This window comes from Schistocerca nitens, chromosome 7 (assembly GCF_023898315.1).
Source record: "Schistocerca nitens isolate TAMUIC-IGC-003100 chromosome 7, iqSchNite1.1, whole genome shotgun sequence".
Classification (NCBI taxonomy): Eukaryota; Metazoa; Arthropoda; class Insecta; order Orthoptera; family Acrididae; genus Schistocerca; species Schistocerca nitens.
The window spans coordinates 88,890,817-88,913,148 of NC_064620.1; the positions used below are offsets into that span (position 1 = coordinate 88,890,817).

The window sequence follows — 22,332 nt, forward strand, 5'->3', positions numbered from 1 at the left end:
AAAGTGACGCGGACCTTGATCAAGCGTCACTTCCTATTAACTGTACGGTATGTGTTATATTGCATTTAGGAACTTTCGGGTAATTGAACATGTATCAATAATTACGGATTTCTGTAGTTGTATATATGTGTTTGGATGTAGCTGTATTGCATTGATGTACTGGTGGATATTGTGTGGTATGACTCCTGTAGTTGATACTATAATTGGTATGATGTCAACTTTATCCTGATGCCACATGTCTTTGACTTCCTCAGCCAGTTGGATGTATTTTTCAATTTTTTCTCCTGTTTTCTTTTGTATATTTGTTGTATTGGGTATGGATATTTCGATTAGTTGTGTTAATTTCTTCTTTTTATTGGTGAGTATGATGTCAGGTTTGTTATGTGGCGTTGTTTTATCTGTTATAATGGTTCTGTTCCAGTATAATTTGTATTCATCATTCTCCAGTACATTTTGTGGTGCATACTTGTATGTAGGAACTTGTTGTTTTAAAAGTTTATGTTGTAAGGCAAGCTGTTGATGTATTATTTTTGCGACATTGTCATGTCTTCTGGGGTATTCTGTATTTGCTAGTATTGTACATCCGCTTGTGATGTGATCTACTGTTTCTATTTGTTGTTTACAAAGTCTGCATTTATCTGTTGTGGTATTGGGATCTTTAATAATATGCTTGCTGTAATACCTGGTGTTTATTGTTTGATCCTGTATTGCAATCATGAATCCTTCTGTCTCACTGTATATATTGCCTTTTCTTAGCCATGTGTTGGATGCGTCTTGATCGATGTGTGGCTGTGTTAGATGATACGGGTGCTTGCCATGAAGTGTTTTCTTTTTCCAATTTACTTTCATCGTATCTGTTGATGTTATGTGGTCTAAAGGGTTGTAGAGGTGGTTATGAAATTGTAGTGGTGTAGCCGATGTATTTATATGAGTGATTGCTTTGTGTATTTTGCTAGTTTCTGCTCGTTCTATAAAGAATTTTCTTAAATTGTCTACCTGTCCATAATGTAGGTTTTTTATATCGATAAATCCCCTTCCTCCTTCCTTTCTGCTTAATGTGAATCTTTCTGTTGCTGAATGTATGTGATGTATTCTATATTTATGGCATTGTGATCGTGTAAGTGTATTGAGTGCTTCTAGGTCTGTGTTACTCCATTTCACTACTCCAAATGAGTAGGTCAATATTGGTATGGCATAAGTATTTATAGCTTTGGTCTTGTTTCTTGCTGTCAATTCTGTTTTCAGTATTTTTGTTAGTCTTTGTCTATATTTTTCTTTTAGTTCTTCTTTAATATTTGTATTATCTATTCCCATTTTTTGTCTGTATCCTAGATATTTATAGGCATCCGTTTTTTCCATCGCTTCTATGCAGTCGCTGTGGTTATCCAATATGTAATCTTCTTGTTTAGTGTGTTTTCCCTTGACTATGCTATTTTTCTTACATTTGTCTGTTCCAAAAGCCATACTTATATCATTGCTGAATACTTCTGTTATCTTTAGTAATTGGTTGAGTTGTTGATTTGTTGCTGCCAGTAGTTTTAGATCATCCATGTATAGCAAATGTGTGATTTTGTGTGGGTATGTTCCAGTAATATTGTATCCATAATTTGTATTATTTAGCATGTTGGATAGTGGGTTCAGAGCAAGGCAGAACCAGAAAGGACTTAATGAGTCTCCTTGGTATATTCCACGCTTAATCTGTATTGGCTGTGATGTGATATTATTTGAATTTGTTTGGATATTAAGTGTGGTTTTCCAATTTTTCATTACTATGTTTAGGAACTGTATCAATTTAGGATCTACTTTGTATATTTCCAATATTTGTAGTAACCATGAGTGGGGTACACTATCAAAAGCTTTTTGGTAATCAATGTATGCGTAGTGTAGCGACCTTTGTTTAGTTTTAGCTTGATATGTCACCTCTGCATCTATTATCAGTTGCTCTTTACATCCTCGTGCTCCTTTGCAACAGCCTTTTTGTTCTTCATTTATAATTTTGTTCTGTGTTGTATGTGTCATTAATTTCTGTTTAATGATTGAAGTTAATATTTTGTATATTGTTGGTAGGCATGTTATGGGGCGATATTTAGCTGGGTTCGCTGTGTCTGCTTGATCTTTAGGTTTCAGATAAGTTATTCCATGTGTAAGTGTATCAGGGAATGTGTATGGGTCTGCAATGTAACTGTTAAATAATTTAGTTAGATGTGAATGTGTTGAGGTGAACTTCTTTAGCCAGAAATTTGCTATTTTATCATTTCCAGCGGCTTTCCAATTGTGAGTAGAATTAATTGCTTGGGTGACTTCATGTTGCAAAATTATCACTTCAGGCATTTGTGGTATCATCTTGTATGTGTCTGTTTCTGCTTGTATCCACCGTGCATGCCTGTTATGTTGTACCGGGTTAGACCATATGTTGCTCCAGAAGTGTTCCATGTCTATTATGTTTGGTGGATTGTTTATTTTAATGTGTGTGTTATCTATTGTCTGGTAAAATTTCTTTTGGTTTGTGTTGAATGTTTGGTTTTGTTTCCTTCTATTTTCACTTTTTTTGTATCTTCTGAGTCGTTTGGCTAATGCTTGTAATTTCTGCTTCTTTTCGTCTAATTGCTCTGTCGCTTCTTGTTGTGAGATTTTACCTAACCTTTTTCGTTTTTTTCCGAGATTTCATTTCTTATAAATTGTGTTAGCTGTCCGATGTCTTTTCTCAGTTTTTCTATTCTGATCTGTAGCCTGTGTTGCCATGCTGGTTTTGTGGGTTTCTTCTGTGTGTTGGTTGGTTCTGATCTCTGTCTAGTGTGTATATTTAGTGTAGTGAGTGCTCCTATATAAACCAGTAGTTGTAACTCTTCCATAGTTGTGTTTTCATTTATTTTGTTGTGTATGATTGTGTTGATAGTTTATATTGTTGTTTCGACTTGTGGGTTATTTGGTGGTCTATGCAAGAATGGTCTTATGTCTGTATTTGTGTCTTTGTATTCTATATATGTCAGCTGAAATTTTTCTTCTATATCTAACATGTGTGTCACTTCGTGTTCTATTTGTGCTTGTTCTGGTGGCTGTCTTAAGATTTCGTTTTCCTCTGATTGTTTAATTGGTGCGTGTTGTTCTTTGTTTGTTTGCTCTGGGATGTTTGAGTCCATTACTGTATTTTCTTCTTCTTCTGATTGCACATTATTTTGTTCCAGTATTTGTTGTACTTGTTGTTTGATGTTTTCTAATTCTGACTGGAGTATCCTGTTATTTTTGATTATTACACGGATCTGATCAGCTAGTCGTTGTTCTGTTAAAAATTTTAATTCTGGGTATCTGGTAATAAATGTTGTGTATACTTGTGATCTGTATCCAGTTGTGTTGGTTCCTAGGTTTGTTGCTTGGTAATAACAGAACATGAGGTGTCGATTAACTTCATCTGACCATCTCATCCTCTGTCTTTGTTTTCCTTCTAGGGTGGTTGCAGGAAGCATATCCTGCAAAACACCTCTATTTGGATTTAAATCATTTTCCAGTTGGCTAGCAGTGTCGTTACCATTGTGGGCGGGCATAGGGTTCAAGCGTCGTCCCCGACCATGACGGCGCTTGTCCGAGGCTTCTTTAGTTATGTCCTGAACCAACTAATCACACTAAAGGGGGGTTAGCCCTATTAGTGGTTTGTTCTTTTCGTCGCCTTTTACGACTGGCAGAACATACCGGAGGCCTATTCTTTTCCCGGGCCTCCACGGGTATTATTATTATTATTATTATTATTTACATTTGAACTCAGAATATATTCAAGGATTCTTCAGCAGACTGAAGTTAGGGATATTGGTCTGTAATTCTGTGGGTCCATTCCCTTATCCATCTCGTACACTGAAATTAACTAAGCTTTTTTCTACTCACTTGCTGGGTGAGAGATTCACTGCAAATTCAGACTAGGTAAGGGACCAATGCCATGGAGTACTCTTTGTAAAACTACATTGGGATTCCATCTGGACCAGGTGATTTATTTCCTTTCAAATCTTTCAGTTGTTTCTTTATGCCAGGGATGCTTACTACTGTGTCATCCAAATGGGAGTCTGTCCAGTGGTCAAATGACACTATGTCTGTATGATTCTCCCGTGTGAACAATTTCTTGAATGTGAAATTTAAAACTTTGGCTTTTATTTTGCTTTCTACAACTGCCACACTGGAATGGCCAACAAGGGACTGAATAGGAGCCTTAGACCTGCTTAGCAATCTTACATAGGACCAGAGCTTTCTTGGGTTCTCTGCCAGATCTTTAGCTAAGGTGTGACAGTGGTAGTTGTATGCTTCGCACATAGATCTTTTCACAGATAAACATATTTCAACTAACCTTTTTTTGTTGTCATTTGTGCGTTCTTTTTTGCATCAAGAGCGCAACAGCCACTGTTTCCTCAGCATCTTAAAAATTTTGTTATAAAACCATGGTGGGTCTTTCCATCCTTCGTCCACTTACTAGCCACATAACTCTCCAGACTACAATTTACAATCTGCTTAACCTTTGCCCATAATTCCTCTATGTCCACCTTACTGGAACAAAGTGATGTCAGTTCACTTTCTAAGTGAGATGCTAACAACTGCTTATCTGCTCTATCTAGCAGAAACACACTTTTAGCCTTCTTGAGTGATTTATTAACATTTGTAACTATAGTTGCTATAATTACATCATGATTGCTAATCCCCCTTCCTATACTGACACTGTCGATAAGGTCCGGCCTGTTTGTAGCTACAAGGTCTAATATATTTCCATTGCATGTGGGCTGCTGAGCTAGCATAGGTTAAAGTCATCTCTAAGAAGTACTGCACGAACTGGGTATTTACACGCTATTGATCATAGACTTTCTTTGAATGACTCCAGAATTATCACAGTGGAATCAGGTGGCCAGTAAAAATATCTAACAATTAACTTGGTTTCACCTGCACGTTATACGTGACCAGATAACTTCACTGTCACACTCAATTTCGCCCTCAACAGAGACAATATTTTTGTCAAGTGCAATGAACCTCCCCCTCCTATGGCCTCTAATCTGTCTTTCTGATATACTTTCCATTGCTCGGTAACTATCTCAGAGCTTTCCACTTCAGGTTTTTGCCAACTCTCGATCCAAGAGTAATCTGCACGTGAGAACTTTCCTGGAGAGCAGTAAATTCAGGAACTTGATTACAATCAGGAACTTGATTGATTTTGACAGTTTACTTTACGACGAATGCCGACTGACTTCCCTTGCTGTGTATCGACCAATGAGTGTTCATCAGAGCTACCGTCTAGCCTAAAAACCCTCATGTGCACTCCACAAGTACTCTGCTACCCAAGTAGCTGCCTCCTTCATGTTGTGCACCCCTGACTTATCAAGGGGATTACTAAAATCCCTACATGACAATGCAGGCCTAGAAATCCGCAGCCACGACTGTCACAAGTCCATGAAGCCTCAAGTGAAGCATACACATTACCACCTGCCACCCACTCTGCTGCGAGGGCGGATCCACTGCTTTGGGTACCGGGATGAGTTTTGTTTTTTGGACAGCAGAATAACTGATGACGGCCAAAGTAGAGAGGATAGAATGTAGATTGGCAATGGCAAGAAAAATGTTTCTGAAGAATAGAAATTTGTTAACATCAAGTAAGAGATTTAAGTTTCAGGAAGTCTTTCCTGAAACTATACGAATGGAGTGTAGCCATGTATGGAAATGAAACACGGACGATACACAATTTAGATATGAAGAGAATAGAAGCTTTTGAAATGTGGTGCTGCAGAAGAGTGCTGAAGATTAGATGGGCAGATCACATAACTAATGAGGAGGCACTGAACAGAATTGGGGAGAAAAGAAATTTGAGGCACAACGTGACAAGAAGAAGGGATCAGTTGATAGGACACATTCTGAGACATAAGGGATCACCAACTTAGTATTGTAGGGAAGTGCGAGGGTTAAAAATCATAGAGGGAGACCAAGAGATGAATACATTAAGCAAATTCAGGAGGATCTAAATTACAGTTGTTATTTTGAGATGAAGATGCTTAGTATGAGAGCTGCATCAAACCAGTCTTCAGACTGAAGACCACCACAACAACAACAATGACAAAAGTTATTTCACAGTCTGAATACAGTGAATGTATGTAACTTCATGTTAAGCACTGCTGCAGTTAGGAATGTACACATAATACCTGGTATGTGAAAAATACCTTCCTACATTATATACGTAAAAAAAGGAACTGACATATTTGGGTTTAGAGTTTTGTTTCCTTCTTTACCTCAGAGAGAGTCCCATCTCCACCAGCAACAACAACTGCATCAGTTCTGGCATCAATTTTCTCTATTATATTACAAGCATGGCCGACAGATTCTGTCTGCATAACATCAACAAATACTCCTGCAAGATTAAGTAATGGAGCACAGTATTTTTCAAAATTTTTCTTTGCTTTCCTGCAATTAAATACAAAAAAAGAGAATTATACCAACGAACACTATTGCAATGAACAGTATAATTATTAAAAACTGAAGAAGGAACACCAATAAATGTGCAATGAATACATTTTTTATGAACACTAATAAACTGAAATATAAATGCATAATTCCTTGTGCTATATATTTCTAGTTGCCTGTTTACATTTTTATTGGATTCTCAAGATACTGATGGAACACAACGAACATCTCACATGTCACTTAGCGAAAGTGATGTCAACTACATCCCTTTGTTGCCATTACAGATTTATTTGTGTGGATACAGTGGACAATGTTACAGCACAAGGATGAAAGTATATACAGACACAACTTTCTGTTTCCATCAGTTACTGTAGTTCTGCTTTAGCTTCTTTGGCATATTATGAGCCAACAATTCACTACCTAACACAATTCAAAGAACACTGGTTGAAGAAACTCACAAAACAATAGATTTTGCACAGTAGAATCATACAAATGCTAAATTCCAGCAAAAGGTTCCAGATTTTAAAATCAGACCATCATTATCCACACTTTTCATTCATATTGGAAATCCTCTGAAAGTGTAACCCGTAGAATAATACATACATACATACATACATCAATGAGCCAAAACATTGTAACTACCTACCTATTGTCATGTTTGTGTACCTGTAGAATGCATCACAGTAGTGATTCTGCTGACATGGATTTGACAGATCCTTGGTAGATATGTGAAACTAGATGTCATTTTTTTAAATTTTTAAATTTTTTTTTATTTATTTTTTATTTACACATCTAGTTCTGTAGGACCAAATTGAGGAGCAAATCTCCAAGGAACGTGTCAATACATGAAATTACAACATAAAAGTAATAACAGATAACAGATAAATGTTTATGAATCCGAAAAAAGTCAGTCCATAAGTTTAAGTGAACGAAAATCAACAATACAATAAGAATCAGCTTAATTTTTCAAGGAACTCCTTGACAGAATAGAAGGAGTGACCCAAGAGGAAACTCTTCAGTTTTGATTTGAAAGCGCGTGGATTAGTGCTAAGATTTTTGAATTCGAGTGGTAGCTCATTGAAAATGGGTGCAGCAGTATACTGCACACCTTTCTGCACAAGAGTTAAGGAAGTCCAATCCAAATGCAAGTTTGATTTCTGGTGAGTATTAACCGAGTGAAAGCTGCTTATTCTTGGGAATAAGCTAATACTGTTAACAATAAATGACAGTAAGGATTATATATACTGAGAGGCCGATGTCAAAGTACCCAGACTCGTGAACAGGGGTCGATAAGAGCTTTGTGAACTTACACCACTTATTGCTCAAACCACCCATTTCTGAGCCAAAAATATCCTTTCAGGAAATGGGAAGAGTTACTCCAAAATATAATACCATATGACATGAGCGAATGAAAGTAAGCAAAGTAGACTAATTTTCATGTCGAATGATCACTCACTTCAGATACCCTTCGAATAGTAAAAATGGCAGTATTGAGTCTTTGAACAAGATCCTGAATGTGGGCTTTCCACGGCAGCTTATTATCTAACTGAACACCTAGAAATTTGAACAGTTCAGTTTCACTAATCATATGCCCGTTCTGTGAAATTAAAATGACAGATTTTATTGAATTGTGTGTTAGAAACTGTAAAAACTGAGTCTTACTGTGATTTAGTGTTAGTTTATTTTCTACAAGCCATGAACTTAGGTCATATACTGCACTATTTGAAACTGAGCCAATGTTGCACACAACATCCTTTACTACCAATCTACTGTCATCAGCAAACAGAAATATTTTAGAGTTACCAGTAATACTAGAGGGCAGATCATTTATGTAAATAAGGAACAGGAGTGGCCCCAACACTGATCCCTGGGGCACCCCCCACTTGACAGTACCCCACCCAGACCCCACATCACAGCCGTTAAGGAGGTGAACCAATTGTGAGATACTCTCCGTATTCTGTAATGGACCAGCATCTGGAGCAATATTTTGTGACCAACACAATAAAATGCCTTAGTTAAATGACAAAATATGCCAAGCCTTCGAAACCTTTTGTTTAACCCATCCAGTACCTCACAGAGAAAAGAGAATATAGCCTTTTCAGTTGTTAAACGACTTCTAAAGCCAAACTATACATTTGATAGCAAATCGTTGGATATAAAAGGATCAATTATCCTTACATACACAGCCTTTTCAATAACTTTTGCAAACACTGATGGCATAGAAATAGGTCTAAAATTATCTACATTATCCCTTTCTCCCGTTCTATAAAGCGGCTTTACTACTGAGTACTTTATCATTTAGGAAACTGACCATTCCTAAAGGAAAAATTACAAATATGGCTAAATGCAGGGTTAACATGTGCAGCACAGTACTTTAATATTCTGCTAGACACTCCATCATAACCATGAGAGTCCTTAGTCTTCAGGGATTTAATTACTGACTCAATCTCCCTCTTGTCTGTATCACAGAGGAGTATTTCAGACATCAATCTCGGAAAGGCATTTGCCATGAAAGTTGTATGATTTCCGGTAGAAACTAAATTTTTATTTAATTCACCAGCAATTCTAGACACAAATAATGTGATAACCATAAATTATGAGCTAGTGGTTTGTGGACATGGATGTGGGACCTGATAGTATCGTAGATGTGATCCACAACGGTCAGATCGAGCGAATTTTGTGGTGAGGACATTAATACGAGTTCACTATTATGCTCTCAAATCACTGTGGCATGATTCTGGTATGGTGACAAGGAAGTTATCGCACTGGAAGATGCCATCATTGGCAGGAAAGACATCAGGCATTGAGGGACACAGGTAGTTTCAAAAAATGTTTACATAGCCATTATAGTGTCTGTGCTTTACCGTAGGTCCCATGAAAGGGAGACAGCTAGTTTCAAAGAATGTTTACGTAATTGTTATTGTGTCTGTGTTTTACCGTAGGTCCCATGAAAGACCAGTTGAATATTCCCCATAGCATAATACTCCCCCCCCCCCCCCCCCACACACACACACACCACACACTAGCCTGCAGCCATGGTACAGAGCATGAATGCTGGCATATCTTGACATGACCATCAACTTGGTGTAATAAGGAAACTGATTCATTCAACTAGGTGACATGCTTCTTTTGATCCTTGTCAAATCTTGAAGATCCCATGTCAACTGCAATTGTAATTGATGATGATTTTGGGTTTACATGGTAGTATGTAGGGGCTGTACACAGAGGAGCCTCATGTTTAACAATGTGCACTGAATGGTATGTTCTGAGACACTTATGCTTGTGTACTCTGTTGCGAGATCAGCCACAGATCATCATCTATCATGTTTTACAGAGCAGGCAAGCCTCTGAACTACATATTCCATGATGAGGTATGGTTGTCTGACACTTTGTCGCCTATCTGTGGTTTCACCATCCTTCAACCAAAGTCTATAGATGCTCACAACTGTTGCATGCAGGGTTCAACAAGCTTTGCCATTTCTGTGATCCTTGTTTTGTGGTGCTATGTCATAACAGTCTGCCCTTTGTCAGTCACTCATATTGGTGGATTCCCCGGCTTCATCCTGTATTGTTGCTACAATGATTCCCCATTCATCTCTGCTCCACTTTTTACTTTTCTTACAGTGTCACATGCCCACAGTGCCACCAGGCAGTATTCGGTCTTGCAGTGAGCAGTGGTCATAATATTTTGGCTCATCAGTGTACATGTACAAAGGTTACAGAAATGTGATCCATTAGAAATTCATTTTTCTCTCTTACGTTCATCAAATGATTGCTGTAGTTTCTGTTGAATCATCATCATCATCATCATCATCATCCATCTGACAACTTCTGCTGGATATAGGCCTTGCCTTTTTTTAAGCATTAAGGTTTTAGATACAAGGACTCATATTGCTTCCTCACGTTTTTTAAGGGAATCTATCAGTTTTCCACTAAATGACCATCTTGCTTTAAGTCCAGAAAAGATGTTTCTTAGTCTACCTACCATCAATTCACATGGTTACATGCCTGGCCCACTTCCATTTCATTTTCATGAAAAGCACAATTTCATTTTATAATGACATTTGTCACATGATCCATTTGCTTACCTTCCAGTCTCTTCTAATAATTATCAGTCATTTCTCCACTGATCAATAGGCAAGAGAGCTGCTTGTCTGTTTGGCAAACTTAGAGAGCTGTGGAAAGATAGATTTCCTGTGCCTATCTCAGCATCATATAACCACAAGGTTAGATAAGTTAAATATAAAATATTACACTTCACCATCTTACTCATATAAAACTAATATGTGAAAAGGAGAGAGTTGTTACACATATTAAGGCAGAACTAAAGTTCAAAAACACTGAAAAATGTAGATTTTGTAGTGATCAATATATAGAAGTGTATGGTTGCAAATTAATACTGTAAAGTATACTCTTAACAGTATATCTACATAGTTCTCCACTGGGAACTTTTGAACTGTTTATGAGGCTGAGCAAGGACAGTATGTAATAAAGTCTTCATTGCTGCTATAGTAATTTAATTATGTATTTATTGTAACGGATCCATTTTGAATAGTACGCCACATTCAGACCATCTGTGAAAGTTACATAAAATGTTATGTAACCTTTCACAGACGATCTGAAGATAGCATTCTAACTCAAATGGATCCATCACGATTAATGCAACATTAAACTACTACAGTAGCAATCTGGACTTTATTACATAATGTTTCAAAGAGATATCTTCTACACTGTGGACCCATTGGATTGTAAAAGGAATGGACAGTGTCTTCAAAGGAAGATATAAGATGAACAGTATCAAAAGCAAAACAAGGGTCACTGAATGTAGTCGAATTAAATCAAGTGATGCAGAGGGAATTAAATTAGGAAACGAGACACTAAAAGTAGTATGGTAGATGAGCTTTGCTATTTGGTCGGTAAAATAAATGATGGTTGTCAAAGTACAGATGATATAAAATGTACACTGGCAATGGTAATAAAAACATTTCCGAAGAAGAGAACTTTGTTAACATTGCATACTGTTTTACGTGTGACAAAGTCTTTTCTGAAGGTATTTGTATGGAGTGTAGCCCTGTATGGTAGTGAAACGTAGACCAAAACAGTTCAGACAAGAAGTGAATAGAGGCTTTTGAAATGTGGTGCTACAGAAAAATGCTGAAGACTAGATGGGTACTTCATGTAACTAATGAGGAGGTACTGGATAGAATTGAGCTTCAAAGAAATTTGTGGCATAATTTGACTAAAGGAAGAGATCGTTTGATAGGACATTTTTAGACAGCAACAGATCACTTTAGTACTCAAGTGAAGCACATGAAGCATGAGGGTAAAAACTGTAGAGGAAAACCAAGAGATGAACACAATAAGCATGTTCAAAAAGATGTAGTTTGCAGTAGCTATTCAGAAATAAAAAGGCTTGCAAAAAATAGAGTAGTGTGGAGAACTACATCAAACAAGTCACCAAACTGAAGATGGCAAAAACCACAACAATCACCGATATAAAATGCCTGACAGACAGCAAAGTTAAATTTTAAAACAAACTGAAAAAGTTTGTCCTTGACAATTCCTGTTCCACAGAAGAAATTCTATGCTTGTAATATGTTAAAGATGGTGGGGAAGAATTTCTAATACTCTTGTAAATGGTCAGCTTGTAGCCATATTTCCAAATGAATGTGTAATGTGAATGTAAAAAGACTCATTCCACATCGTTGTGATTAATCATATGAATGATCTGTGGAACATGATAGTAACTAACTAACTAACAAAGTTTTCAAATGTCTCACTGCTGCATGTCTTCACCACGGTAATGCTATAATGTCAGAAAAATATGTGTGTTATATAGACATTGTCTGAAAGCTTATTGATGATTTCAGTCTTGTTTATGTGCTTGCTTGCTAATCAGTGCCCGGGCTACACTACATTGTGAGTGGTTACCTTTACTCTATATCAACAATTATAATTAGCAAATGAATGTGAAGTGCATGGCAAATGGTACTCCCATTGTACAGTATATTATTGGTTTTTCCTGCACTGAGCACAGTATGGATGATAATTTAAATACTTGAATGAAAATAATCAATTATTGACAATACAATGTAAATGGATGGATAAAAAGTCTACTCACCAATCGGTGGGAGGAGAACATACACACAAAAAGGTTTAACTTTTACAAGCTTTCAGAGCCAGTGGCTCCTTCTCAGATAAGTGTTGAAGGGGAAGCAAGATGGGCGAAGGAAAACGACTGGAGAGGCTAAGGGAAACAGGTACAGTTCAGAAAAGTCATGCACAACCTCAGGTCAGAGGAGACTTACCGGACGGGATGAGAAGGAAAGACTGAAAGACTTCTGTACACACTACAATTAGTGTAACCTAGTCTCTGCAGTGTCAAAAGGAGCAGTCTGTAAGAGGCTGCAGCATGTTTATAGATTCTTCAACTGATTCTTCTCAGCAATCATTTTTGTGAAACTCTCCTCTGAGTAAAAAAAAAACAACTTGGATCATTCATGCTGCCCTTCTTTGTATATGTTCAATATGCTCTGTTCATCCTTTTTGGCGTGGTTCCCACACACTTTAGAAATATGCTACAATGAACTACATGTGTATTTTGCAAGCAGTCCCCACTGTAGAATTACTGCATTTTCCTTGTCTCCTACCAATTAGCCAAAATCTGCCACCTACTTTATCTACAAATAAGCCTATGTGATCACTCTGTTTGGTATCCCCACAAATTCCTATACCTATGAATTTGTATGAGACAACAGATTTAATAGTGACTCACTGATATTATAATCACACAATACTACTTTTCTGCATTTTTTGTAAGTGAGCACTTTTACATTTCTGAACATTTAAAACAAATTTCCAATATTTGGACCAGTTTGAAATATTATAAAAACTGACTGCATATTTGTCCACCTACATTTAAAAAGCACTCCAATATGGATAACTGGATCATCTATAAGAAATCTAAGGAAAGAATTATTGACCGACATGGTGAAAATGTTATCAAAATGGACTCACATTTTGGAGGGTGATAGGTCAAATCTTCACCCGACCATTCAGATTAAGGTTTAGCTAAATTACATTAAGGTAAATGCTTTGATGGTTCCTTTCACTGGAGACTACTGATTTCCTTCCCACAATCCAAACTTCTCCTGTGTCTTTAATGACCCTACAGTCATGTAAGAATTAAGCTGGATAAGTAAGCTTGGCTCTATCTTTGTAAAGGAGCATTATAAAACAGAGTCCAGCATTTCTGCTTTTGCTTTCTTACCTACAATTTCACATCCTGTCTTATAAATGTATGTCTGGACACAAAATTTGGTGACACTGCCAGCCATTACATACAATGGCAATTTCTTTTGGTTTTGTGAGAGGTCTTTCACCAATAGCCTTGCCGCTGTGGTAACATCGTTTCCCGTCAGATCCCTGAGTTAAGCGCTGTTGGGCTTGGCACTTGGATGGGTGAAAATCGGGTCTGCCGAACGCTGATGGCAAATGGGGTGCACGCAGCCCTTGTGAAACAAAATGAGGAGCTACTTGACTGAGTAGCAGTGGTTCCGGTCACGAAAACTGACAATGGCCGGGAGAGGTGTGCTGACCGCAAGCCCCTTTATGTCTACATCCAGTGACACCTATAGGCTGAGGATGACATGGCAGTTGGTCAGTACCACTGGGTCTTTTGAGACCTGTTCGGATGGAGTTTTTTTAGTTTAGAGAGGTCTTTCAGTGCAATTGTGGGATAGTAGTCACTGAAGCCTTCACACATTACCCTTCTCAAAGTCAAATTAGCCAAATGTCACTTAGCATCTCTCTCCCTCTGTAGCCTCATGCTTTATTTTACACCTACCATGCCATAGTCACTGTTTCTTTACGTAGTCTATGTAGCATGGAGGCTCCCTTCCATTACAAACTGTTCCAGGCCTAACAATCAATATGATACACATCTACACAGATTAATTATGAATGTTCTGGAGGCTAAGTTGCCACACTAGTGCACACAAAAGACAAAATATTTGGTCTGATTCTTGGTGTGGCATACAGTTTTAATCTATTATAAAGTTTCATTGCTACAGTAATTCTGTGCAAGAAAAGAATTTCTGGAAGGAATATTGCACTTGCAATAGTCGCCTCATACAGATTTAAAAGTTCTCCTTCAAAATTATGACAGTTACCTCTTCATCGTGCTTCCAGTGTGAGTACTACTGGTACCTATTATTTTCTTATATGTGACCAACACATCAGCCTTACAAGTAAAATGGGAATATTTTTATGGACTCAAGGAGTGGAATCAGAATCAGAGTTTTAATGTCACATGTCATACATATACAGGGTGTTACAAAAAGGTACAGCCAAACTTTCAGGAAACATTCCTCATACACAAAGAAAGAAAATATGTTATGTCGACATGTGTCCGGAAATGCTTACTTTCCATATTAGAGCTCATTTTATTACTTTTCTTCAAATCACATTAATCATGGAATGGAAACACACAGCAACAGAATGTACCAGCGTGACTTCAAACACTTTGTTAGGAAATGTTCAAAATGTCCTCCGTTAGCGAGGATACATGCATCCACCCTCCTGGTGCAGCCCTGGAGAATGGCGTATTGTATCACAGCCGTCCACAATACGAGCACGAAGAGTCTCTACACTTGGTACCGGGGTTGCGTAGACAAGAGCTTTCAAATGCCCCCCTAAATGAAAGTCAAGAGGGTTGAGGTCAGGAGAACGTGGAGGCCATGGAATTGGTCCGCCTCTACCAATCCATTGGTCACCGAATCTGTTGTTGAGAAGCGTACGAACACTTCGACTGAAATGTGCAGGAGCTCCATCGTGCATGAATCACATGTTGTGTCATACTTGTAAAGGCACACGTTCTAGCAGCACAGCTAGAGTATCCCGTACGAAATCATGGCGGTGAATCGAGGAAGTATAGTACATACTGATGAAACTAAAATGAGCTTTAACATGGAAATTAAGCGTTTCCGGACACAAGTCCACATAACATCTTTTCTTTATTTGTGTGTGAGGAATGTTTCCTGAAAGTTTGGCCGTACCTTTTTGTAACACCCTCTATAAATCATTGATTGTACAGGGGACTCATCAATATAGATAATTTACCAGAGATACACACAACAATACAAATTTGTTTCAATACTCTACAAAGAAATCATCATTTAAAAACTCCATGAGTGAATAACAACATTTTGCACTAGGGTGGGATCTAATTTCATCTTCAGCAAACCTGGTTTCATACTGTGAAAGTTTTACATTTTTAATTTATATAAATTTTCATAGCCATGTAATGAGGAATCTGAGAGGAGAGTTTTGGTCTATGAAGTGGCAACTTGAATTTGTCTTTGTTACTTGTGTCATACATATGTTCAACATGGTTTTCTATAAATAATTCTCGATTGGTACGGATAAAGACAAACGGTTCATAATGTAAGTACATCAAATAGTTAAAATTTTAAGACTCCTGAATAAATGTCTGCATGACTCTCTAGGCTTAATATCATACATTTTTCTAATAACAGTTTTTCAGAGTAACAATATTCTATTTACACTACTCGCATTCCCCAGAAGATTATTCCCTATCTTACAATGGCTTCAAAATAGCTGCGGTAAACAACTTCCCTAGTGTCAATGTCACTTGCATAGAGCAATAATGTCATTGCGGATGCTAGACTGTTTAGCTTGTTTGCCAAGTAACTTACATGCAAAGTGTTGTGGATTGGCAGGAGCCAATCCACGGGGTTTGGAGGAAGCCGAAAGGCACGCGTTTAAGCTCACGCAAGCTGGTGTGAGGTCTGGAAAAGGACAGGGAATGAGACTAGTAAAAAAGGTAGGTAGCTTCTGGAATACTTAACTTTAATCCATAATTGGTGAACATCGGTCTGACGGTACATGCATCACAAGATAAATAGCAATTGACAATGGCGCCTTGCTAGGTTGTAGCAAATGACGTAGCTGAAGGCTGTGCTAACTATCGTCTCGGCAGATGAGAGCGTATTTTGTCAGTGAACCATCGCTAGCAAAGTCGGCTGTACAACTGGGGCGAGTGCTAGGACATCTCTCTAGACCTGCTGTGTGGCGGCGCTTGGTCTGCAATCACTGATAGTGGCGATACGCGGGTCCGACTTATACTAACGGACCGCGGCCGATTTAAAGGCTACCACCTAGCAAGTGTGGTGTCTGGCGGTGACACCACACAAAGACCAGGATGAATTTTTTCCTAAAAATATCCCCAGGAATTTGACAGATTCTGCTTCCTTAAGTTACTGATTTTATGGATAATTTGGAAGTCACTTGATTCAGACCGTTTAGTTTTAAATGTGCGATGTGTTTTTTCCGTATATAAATGTTCTAAACAATTTAGTGTGTCAATGATTCTTTGGGGAATTTTTCCCTGTGGTCTCATTCCAATGAGTACAGATGTGTCATCTGCAAATAAAACAGAGAGGTGTTATATTTAGTGGTATATTTTGGAAATTTGTGGTAAAGTTTCTATGGGACCAAACTGCTGAGGTCATCAGTCCCTGAGGTTACACACTATTTAATCTAACTTACGCTAAGTACAACACACACACCCAAGCCCATGGGAGGACTCACACCCCCGGAGGGGGGAGCCACGTGAACCGTGACAAGTCTCCTCTGACCATGCGGCTACCCTGCGTGGCTTAGTGGTATATCATTTACATAAAATAAAAACAGGGTTGGGCCTAAGATGGAATCTTGTGGGATGCCAAGTGAAATAATTCTCCAGTATGAGAAACAATTTTCAGTTCCTGGTGTTATAACTGCCCTTTGAATTCCATCTGTTAAATATAATTTTAACTATCTCGAAGCATTATCATTTATTCTGTATCTTTTTAATTTGTTTGGCAAGACTGCAGCACACATCTAACAGTAAATTATTACAAATTAATTAGTGTGAAACATCTGTAGGAATGTAATAGTCAAAGGAAAAGGTAGTTTTGGAAACCGAAGTGTAAATTTAAAGACAAAGTCTCCGAGTTTGTTTATTAGTTTCATGTTCCATGGATCATCTGAATGATAAATCTTAATGATGTGGAACAAGTCATTTTATATTCAGATCACAAATTAATATGTAAATAAGGCTACATGTTGAAAAATTTAAGCTTCTGTTGCTTTCTCTCTCTTTTATTTCTGAAGTTTTACAATGTGATAATCTTTACACAAAGAGTCTGCCAGCAACATTTCCCACAGCATGATCATGTTTGTATCAATGCATGAAGAGGGAGTATTTCATTCTGATCTCTCCATCATCATCATCATCATCATCATCCTAACATCAGTTATACAGGGTGTCCTCTGATGAATGGTCAATATGCAGTCATATGACTGGAACAATCATTTGAAGCAAAAAAAAAAAAAAAAATAAAATAAAAAAAATCTAGTAAACAAGGGCTCTAAAAGGCATACCTTATGAGCTATGAGCACTTGTCGAGAGCAGATGAAGAAGCGCTCATGGCTCATCAGAGATACATTTCAGAACACATGTTTTTTTGCTTCAAATGATTGTTCCAGTTACATTCCTGAATATTGATCATTCCTTCTAGGACATCCTGCATGTATAAGCTATCTACTTTGCAGAAACTTGAATTTTTCCTTGCGAATTACTACTATGGTAGGATTAAAGTGCCTCAAGGAAGCAGCCGTTTATTATTATACAGGGTGTCCCATTTATCCTGACCACCCTAAATAACTGTTTGTCCAGATGCAAATTACAAAATGTTTCAAGCAAATGTTCTTTAGCCATCAGGTGGACATCAGCATGGTTGTTTTTTACGAAGATATGAACAGCAATATGACTTTTTAAATGACACCTTGCATTTTTTTATTTGGTAATTCATTTCCTCTCCTACAGACCTATTCAAAAATGTATCACAGTGTACCACTCACTCAAGTACAACATTATCAATTACATAACACAACACTGACTTTGAACCTGGAATCACAAACTCGTCCACTTGCTGGAGTTGTCAGAAAACAAATGAAAACCAAGTAAAAACATAACACAAAATTGACTTTGACTCTCCTGTGCCATTGCCCAGGAGTAGAACATTTGAAGGTGCTCAAAGTGGTGGCCCTAGGCACCAATATACTGCTGCACTCATTAAATGAAAGAATTATTTATTGCTTCCAGTGTTACCTGCTGAAGAGAATTAAAAGCAAGCACGATACATTCCTGCCTGTACTCTGGAGTTGTTGGAATATCGCGATAGACAACGTCTTTAATGCATCCCCAAAGAAAAAAGTCCAGAGGATTTACATCAGGAGACCTAGCAGGCCAAGTAATTGTTCCTCCTTGACCAATCCATCTGGCAGGATACCTTCGGTTCAGAACAAGACGTGCACGCAAGGCATTACGTGCTGGACATCAATCGTGTTGATACCACATAAGCATCCTGGTTCTCAGTGGCACTTTATCTATAACAGGAGGAAGAATCTGTCTGAGGAAGTTGGCATATGCTGTGCTGTTTAGACTACCATTGATGAAACAAGGGCCAATAATTGTAGTACCAAGCTTCCAACACCAGACATTAACTCTCCATTGATGCTGATGTTCCACCTGTCTAAGCCATTGTAAGTTATCGCTGGACCAATAATGCATGTTCCTTGTATTTATCTGTCTTTTGTTTGAGAAGGAACATTCAGCAGTAAATAGAACTTGGGGAAGTAGTTCGGGTTGGTGAGGATTTGCTGCTGTGCCCACTGACAGAAATGTAAACAATTCTGGAAATCATTCCCATGCAATTCTTGATGTAGGTGTACATGGTAATGGATGGAACAGGTGATGTGTAAGAATACGATGTACACTGGTGTTAGGAATGCCAATCTCTTGTTCAAGCTGTTGTGTGCTCACATGTGAATTCATAGCAATGGAAGTGAGAACAGTAACTTTGGCAGCTTTGTCTGTGTGAATGCTATGACAATTGCGTTGTCATGGGTTGAAACTTCATGTTTCCTGAAGCGTCGCAACAAGACAAGAAAACATCCATCGGGAAGGTGGATTCTTGTCAGGATATCGCTCTCTGTACACTTCCGCTGCCTGCGTAGCATTTCACCTACCTTCAACAACAATAAAAGAAATCTTACATCGATGCAGTTTGTAAGAAGCACAGCCTTTACTGTATGCCTACTCTACACAACAGTATTTAAAAGGACTAAACTATTGTACTAAATGTACCCGTACATAAGAAAACAGTATTGAAATGAAATTTCTTGTGGCTAGGGCCTCCCGTCGGGTGGACCGTTCGCCTGGTGCAGATCTTTCGAGTTGACGCCACTTCGGCGACCTGCGCGTCGATGGGGATGAAACGATGATGATTAGGACAACACAACACCCAGTCCCTGAGCGGAGAAAATCTCCACCCAGCCGGGAATCGAACCCGGGCCCTTAGGATTGACATTCCGTCACGCTGACCACTCAGCTACCGGAGGCGGACGAAAACGGTATTGTAATTACTGTTATGCTAACTTACATTCCCCATAGATGAGTAGCATTTCTACCTTCTCTTCGTTGGTGTGCACTCTACTCGCACAACTCTTCAACATGGATGTGTTCCATTACCCCAAGTACCTGCACCAAACGCTGGGAGCATCAATGTCAATATTGTGCTAGGCCTATTTAATTAATAACATTGAGTTTCAGTGAATAGGTCTTTAGGAGAGGAAATGAATTACGAAATAAAAAATACAGGATGACATTTAAAAAAGTCATACCGTTTTTCATATCTTTGTAGAAAACAAAGCTACAATGAAGGCAATCATGCTGATTGATGTCCCCATGATGATAAAGAACATTTGCTTGAAACATTTTATAATTTGCATCTGGACAAACAGTTATGTAGGGTGGTCAAAATAAATGGGACCCCTGTATACACACCAGATGCTATAAAAATGTAGCTCCATACCTATTTTGCTGTAAACATTCCGTAATTTTCTCCCAAATATGCGAAAATACTATGCAGCAAAGGTTTTGCAGGCTTATGTTATGAGAACCTAGAATAGCTGTATGCAAAACAACAACTAGAATTATCAACTGAGTAGATGGCGAGCGTTCTTACCTTTTGTTAGCTACTGGATTCAGTATCACTACTATTTTCTTAGGATTATATTCGTTTGGAATTGGTAGTGACCCATATTTTAACGCCTTCAAACAATAGTCTCTCATCAACTGATTGGTCCTGTTGAATCAAAATTAAAATGAACGTTATCGAAGTTTAGCAAACTGGAAAAATAGAACAACTACGACGGCAGTGACATAAGAATGTATTGAAGGAAAATTTTAAGTTAACAGGAAATGCAACTGTCAAATTTTCAACTGCACGGACAACATACATCACACAAACTAGTAAACGAATATGAATTTGAGACTTTTTTGACAGAGAGGTAAATGAAAATAAAAGACCAACAATTAAATCACACCGGTACACTCACTACATTAGCCTATTTTTTGGTCCTAGTTTTACTGTAGCCATATCATGACAGTGTTACACAGCACCGTGAAGAAATTCCATAAATACATAATGTAAATGTGACTACAAAGCAAACTTACTCGTATTTATCCTTGGCATAAGACACTCCATATGATAAAGCAGCTGTTCCAAATACACTTTTCTTCCAGTTATTTCTTATAACTCTAAAGAACTTCAAAATTCTAGACATGTTTACAGTAGCAGACGACACATCTTACACGTGCTCTGGACCAATACAACAAAGATATCAACAGTCAACATCAATTGTTTACATTTATCTTTGGAACGTACCATTGAGTATATAAACATAAATTCTGTATCTTTGGTTAGCAACGGTATAAATGGGATTGCAATAGTTAATTTCCCATTTTTTGCGGAAACAGCAGGAGGAAGTTGTTAAGACACATCCAAGGCGAGTGTGTTAAATAAATAGAAAAGGACCAAAACTCTGCATAATCAGAACAAATAATGGTACAATAAATATGGACAGTGGCCCATTTGCGGAGGGAAGAGGCCTCCCCTAAACATGAGTATGGATATCGAGCAAACGACGAGCTCCGTAGCAAAACGCACATTGGGGCTGAAGGAAGAAGTAAAAGAGAAGAGACGAGCATTCACCTTTCAACACCAGCAACAAATAACAAAGGAGGTAACGAATTCGAAAACACTCAACACATGCACGTCTGACACTTTTTGATATAAATGAAGGATCAATTCCCCTTCCCCGTAGAGGGATTTTGAGGACTTCACAGGATGGTAACTCATTTAGAACATAACTTACGCAACAAAAGAATAATATACCAAGGAAAAACCGTTCGCAAACAAATACAGAGCTAACATATGACAAAAAATTTATTCTATAATGATGCAGCAGTCCCATTTTATGTATTTGTTGAGGGGCTTAACGGTAATGTAGGTAAATACCACACCATGACCCTGGGGAAGATATTATCTACCTCAGATTCTGGGTACAAGCAGAACATCTCAAATCTCAAGAATGTGGGGAAAAAAGAATTCATATAGATTTACCAGCAAGGGAGGCTGCAAACTGTAGTGACCTTGCCAGTGAATGCAACCAGAGCTGGCCCACTTAGACAGCTCCCAACTGATGCCATGGGTTATTCTTTGAATTTCGCTACCAACGAGAAGCACAACCGAATCAGCAAGCTCCGTGCTGCCGCCAATGAGATGGACTTCTGCATTGTGACAAACAGGGGCCACAAGTAGCAACGGGTTTCATGTTTGGCGTTGACATATAACAGTTCTAGTACGGAGTTCCAGAGTTGCTGCTTGAAGCTACAGTTAGTAGTGGAGATCAGCCTGTGAGACTTAGTATAGAAGTGGAGCTACCTTTAGCCTTCGCGTAAGGACAAGTGTTTACTACAGTGATTGACAGTGTGCCATCCAG

The 22,332-nt window shown here is 38.2% G+C and overlaps 1 protein-coding gene across 1 annotated transcript in view; it reads right to left on the reverse strand.

The window, feature by feature from the left end:
• Nucleotides 1-21,175, reverse strand: part of LOC126194843 (acylglycerol kinase, mitochondrial) — an 83,001-nt gene extending 61,826 nt beyond the window's left edge. Inside the window, exons 1-3 of the mRNA XM_049933181.1 lie at nucleotides 21,005-21,175; nucleotides 20,514-20,633; nucleotides 6,249-6,420 (exon numbers count right to left, since the gene is read on the reverse strand). Coding sequence (XP_049789138.1) covers nucleotides 6,249-6,420; nucleotides 20,514-20,633; nucleotides 21,005-21,114 — 402 coding nt within the window. The 5' untranslated portion in view covers nucleotides 21,115-21,175. The remainder of the gene's footprint in view (nucleotides 1-6,248; nucleotides 6,421-20,513; nucleotides 20,634-21,004) is intronic.
• Nucleotides 21,176-22,332: the final 1,157 nt, after the last annotated feature.